This window comes from Echinops telfairi, unplaced genomic scaffold (genome assembly GCF_000313985.2).
Source record: "Echinops telfairi isolate 266 unplaced genomic scaffold, ASM31398v2 ScPeMD7_7467;HRSCAF=8505_1, whole genome shotgun sequence".
NCBI lineage: Eukaryota > Metazoa > Chordata > Mammalia > Afrosoricida > Tenrecidae > Echinops > Echinops telfairi.
In genome coordinates this window covers 25,523,591-25,528,634 of record NW_022111368.1, presented here as the reverse complement: position 1 = coordinate 25,528,634, position 5,044 = coordinate 25,523,591, and the positions used below count along the sequence as shown (strand labels likewise).

The 5,044-nt window shown below is 52.5% G+C and overlaps 1 protein-coding gene across 4 annotated transcripts in view; it reads right to left on the bottom strand.

Moving 5' to 3' along the window:
- AFF3 (AF4/FMR2 family member 3) overlaps nt 1-5,044 on the bottom strand; it is a 587,662-nt gene that overhangs the window by 49,420 nt on the left and 533,198 nt on the right. For all 4 annotated transcript variants that reach the window (XM_030888457.2, XM_045283938.1, XM_045283937.1 and 1 more), the window contains one exon: nt 2,682-2,865. In XM_030888457.2, the coding sequence (XP_030744317.2) occupies nt 2,682-2,865 (184 nt within the window). The remainder of the gene's footprint in view (nt 1-2,681; nt 2,866-5,044) is intronic.

Below are 5,044 nucleotides of genomic sequence, written 5' to 3'. Positions count from 1 at the left end.
AAAAAAAACTATGAACAAATTCCTATGCACACTGCACGTATCTTATTTTGAAGTAAAAAACAAAATGGGGCAAAAACACCTGGCAGGCCGGATAAATGTCCTCGGCGGGCCGCATGTGACCAGCAGGCTGTAGTTTGAGGATGCCTGCTAAACACTGGCTCTTTAACATTGTCATTTTTGTCCTGCCAATTCATTTTCTTCTTAAAGGCTAGAGGTGTACAGAAATCTTGTGGGGGGTGGGGGAAGGAAAAAAGGAACTTGATTTTTGTTCCAATTATTATCCATATTAATTGTTCCAATTATTATGATCATTATCCAGTTAGAAGAAAGAATGAGTAGTTTTAGCCACCCATTGACTACCACTTCTACTTTTCCTGTGTGTAGTGCGGCCTGGAACTGGCATGGGATATGGCTTCAGAACTGATGCGCACAGGTCAGGTTTCCTAGAGCGGTCCAAGGAGCTGTCTGGTGCGGGGGGGTCATGTACGGGGCTGCTAGCCACGAGGGTGGCATTTCAAAACTACCAGGTCGCTCCTCGGGAGCCAGATGAGGTTTTCTGCACCTGCAGAGAGTTGCAGGGTCAGAAACCCCTCGGGGTGGTTCTGCCCTGTGTCACGGGGTCGCTCTGAGTCAGCATTGACTCGACGGCAGTGAGGTATAGCTAGCTGACCGGGGTGCCTTCTCCTTAGCAAGGGGCCTGACAGCCGCTGGAAGAAATGACAGGAGTCGTCTTTCATCACCAAGGAGTTTAAGTCTTTGTAATTATCTCAGCGACGTTTAGAAAGAATTTGCTGAAAGCGTCTTCAACCTGGCCTTCTTTCAGTCTCCGTCCAAAGCTCTGGGATGCACATTTCACCACGAAAGTAAGAATTCCTGAATTTAACCTGCCAACGTACAAAGCAGTGCCTGGCGGAGGCAGCCTTCACAGAACACGTAGGCGGTTCATGCGGGGCTCCCCCGGGGCTGCCCCCCCTGCCCCGCCCCCGTCACTCAGTGCCTTGTCAGTCTGAAATGTAGCTAGACTCCCTCAACATCTGATGGAAGAAGGAGCCTGCGTCACTCCTCTGCTACACTTTATGTCACTCTTGTTTCTTGCTGTTTCCAATGACTCCGTTTAGAATGAACAAAAAAACAGGGACTTTTCCTGCCACGTAACCAACCGCGCGGTGGCATCCCAGAACCACGCTCAGTGCCTGCGGTAGATGCCCCAGCAATGTTTGCTGACCGAGCACGGACTGATCTAAAGAGTCCAACTTTGAAGAAGGATAGCGATGTGGTTCCTGGAGACAGCCAGGGTTAGAGCCACCTCAGGCGGGCGCTCTGCAGGTTCATCTGGCTAAGGGCCTTGCCCTAGGGGTGGGGTGGGGTGGGGGTGGAGTGTGAGAGCAGCAAAAGGCAGGAGAGGCAGAGTCTGAGGACGAGTTGGGGCTGCAGAGCAGACAGGTGCATAAGGAGGGGGCTAAGGTCTTTGGGGACATAGACCCTCCCTGGGCTTCTCAGTGCCCTTGCAGAGAGCCTTCCCTCCTGAGAGGGCAGTGGAGAAAACCTGAGGGGGCTTTAAGAGTCACTGTAGGAACCTGAGATAAAACATAATCCCCCTTTTCACCCTAGAGGCACAGGTATGCCCCTGGAGCCAGGTGTTGTGCCAGCTCCCTAGGTGGTAGCCCTCTCCCTGGCCAGAGCTCATTCCTGGGTTTGCTTTCATTCCAGAGTCTGTTTAGAACTCTGGCTCCCTAATGTGATAAGGAGGGTTGTGAGTGAAAACCATACCCTCCCCCCCCCACCCCTCCCCGCAGGCAACCTCAAATGTCTCTAAGCTCAGGAAGAAAGGGTGTTCTATCCCTTTAGAAGTCAAAGCCTTCCCTTGTGGCCACACACACTCGGCTCTCACCCCTCCCAAGAACTGCTCTGTACTGCATTTAACCCTCCCCATTCCACTTAAGAGTAGAAAATACCCACGGCTTTTATTGATACCCTATGATGTTTTTATATGAGACACCCAAATCTTCCACCTACGTGCTCATTGTGAATAAGAGGTTTCATTACTATTTGTAAGCTGATGCTAATTTTTCGTTTAGAAAAATAATTTTCTTCGCAAAGAAAATACCACTAAGAAGGTTTTATTAATAGTTATAGCACTTGGCCTTCTAACCCGTGATCAACTGCAGATCAGGTAAGATCCTAATATGTCAGACTCATAAAACTCCTTCCCCCACGATTTATGGGCACTGGCACTTCCCAGGGAGTGGACGTCCCTGTCTGGTTATTGCCTTGACTGACCCTTAGGGAGATGGTATCCATAGGTTATGCCCAGTCAGCGCGGTTTATAGGCCACTTGGAAACTTCTGGAAGTCTGGATAGAGATTTTTGGACACTGAAAGCTGATGCCTCTGCACTTCAAAGGGAGCTACGTTATTAGGAGAATGGTGTGAAGGTGTGTGTGCATGTGTGTGTGGGGGGGTAGGGGGAACGGGGGGGGGGGGATGAGGCTAAACACTGACCCTATTGCCAAGGGTCAGTGGCCTACGGTGAGTCACCCCTGGCGGCTGGTGCTCCTGACACAGGACTGTGGCTTGAGGGAGAGATGGGGGACATGCCTGCGAGGAACATGGCACCAGGACTTAGAGGAGTTGTGTCGAGAGGAGGAGAGCACAGGAAGAGGGGCCACGCACAGCTCTTACCTCAGGGCTGGAGAAGTGGGTGGGCTTGCTGCCCTCACTCTCACTCGAACTGCTGCTCTCGGTCTCCGAGTCCGATCCAGAGCTGCTCTCCGAGTCACTGGAGGAGCTGCTGCTGCCGCTGCCGCTGCTGCTGCCCTTGCTGGACGGCACGGAGCCTCTGCAGTTGGTCTGCTGGACCACGGCGCTGCCAGCCCATGAGGCCCCAGAGAAGGAAAGGGAAGGAAAACCAAGTGAGCAAACACGAACACACCACCAAGCTGCCATGCACTGCGAGCCAAGGCGGGTGTGGGGGGTGGGGGGCACACAGTCGACCCGCCTTTCATTGACCACGAGCTGGAGCTATAAGAGCAGGCTCAAGGTCAGTGGCATCCTAAAGGTGGAGAGTGAACGAAAACAGAAATCATGAAACTGGGAAAGGAAGTTGGCAGATGCCCCCACCCCGCCCGTTGTCGATGGGCACGAGTCATCTGTGTGGCCATCTTAGAAGGGAGGGATGGGGGTGTCCTTTGGAAGGGACCATTTCTCTCCTGCCGCTGTGCTGGGAAGGGCTTTTCAAATGCGCGTCCACATCCAGCCATCTACCAAAAATGCAAGGAAGTCCCAACCGTCTGAAATCATTTTCAGAGCGTGAAAGTGAGCGCGGGTTTCCTGTCCGCCCCAGAGGAGGATGCAGCGTGATGGGATTAGCCACAGGGCTGTTGGGAAGGACACTACATTCTGCTCTGGGCTTTTCTGGCAGCCTCGAAGGTTCTGGAGACCACAGGGCATTTGAAGGCATCGCCCTGTGCACCCCCTTTTCCTGCCCACGGGGAGGAACGCTGCCGTCCTGAGTTGATCTTGCTTGCTTGGCTGAACACTAACCACGGTAGCTCAAGCTTGTCGTGTGCTCTTGGTGGGTTCCACACTTTAAAATGCCGGCTTACAGAAACGGCAGGGAGAGTGTACACCGGGCTTTCGTCTCCACGGTGAAAGCCACCTGGGCGTCATGACACACACTCAGAGACGCCAGGAGCAACAACACCACACCAACAACACGATGCTTTATGGGCCCCACAAACATGCACACAGCACACATCCAACTACGGGGCGACTGAGCCGAGAGGGACATTTCAGTACTCACATAATATTCAACATCTTCAAAGTCCTTTATTAATTGGACCTCTGTGCTCTTTTGAGGCCAAGTTTTAAATCCAGGAAACAAGTGGTTCCCACCCCCTTAAGCCCCCACCCCTTTAAAAAACTTTGAGTCAGCAAATCTCCGCTGGCCACTTCTTGGTGACCACGGTTGCCCCCAGGCTGAGCATCTGTGAAGCCGGGGACCTGGAATGACTTAAGGTTTATGGTCTAACTTGCAAAGCAGCCTAGACAAGGTAAAGGACTCTTTCCACCCACCCTTTAAATCTCTGACAGACGTTTGCCCCAAGGACAGAGCCTCGTAAATCAGTGATCTATGGGTGGGGGAGTGAGGGGTGGGGAGGGAGAGTTAATACTGATTGGAGCCTTGCTTTCTTCTCCTGCAAAAAAGATAAGGCAAGAAATTGTCTTGCAGGACATTTAAACATAAAAGTGCCTTTTCAGATGGCAAGGTGAGGGGGAACTGGAGTTGGTGCTCAGAGGTTTGGACTTTTCCACTAATGTCTGGGTCAGTACCTACTGTCTGACACAGTATGCAGCAGCAGAGTACAGCTGCACACGATGCCTTGCCTGAGCTGCAGTGAGAGCGCTTGTGCAGCCGCTCATCTGTGTCTGGTGTGGAATGAGGAGGAACCCTGGGTCTTGAGGCGGAGGAGGGGAAGGGAAGGCTCACGATGAGGGGGATGTAATATTTCTTTCTTCCCTTATGAGCTATAATCCGTCTTTCCTGTTGGCTGCATGGAAATGGCTGCTATTGATGGAGTCGTAGAACAAAAACCAAACCAAAACACAACCCAAGAGCCTCTTGGGTTCTGACTGGACACGGACAGCTGGGAGCCATGTGAACAGTGCAGTGGGTAGGTCCTCAGACCGTGAGGGTGAAAACGCACGGTCCCATGGCCGCCTGGGTACAAGGATGGTGGGGAGTGGAGGTGGAGGGAGAGCCGTGTCTCTGTCCCTGCCACCTGCTGGGAGGGCATTTGCAGAAACCTGGAAAATGAAGATGAATTGAGGGCATTCCGATGAGTGTGATGTGCTGCTCACACACTCTGATTGGGGATCAGTTCATTCGACCTGCTCTCATTCAAACTAAAAAGGACCCGAGCTGCTGGCTCTGTGTGGACCCACGGGCTCTGCATGCAGCCGAGGCAGCAGCCGTGTGTGTGGAATTCCCTGTGGCTCACACCACAACATGACCGACTGTCTTCTGAGAAGCGGCACTTTAATTT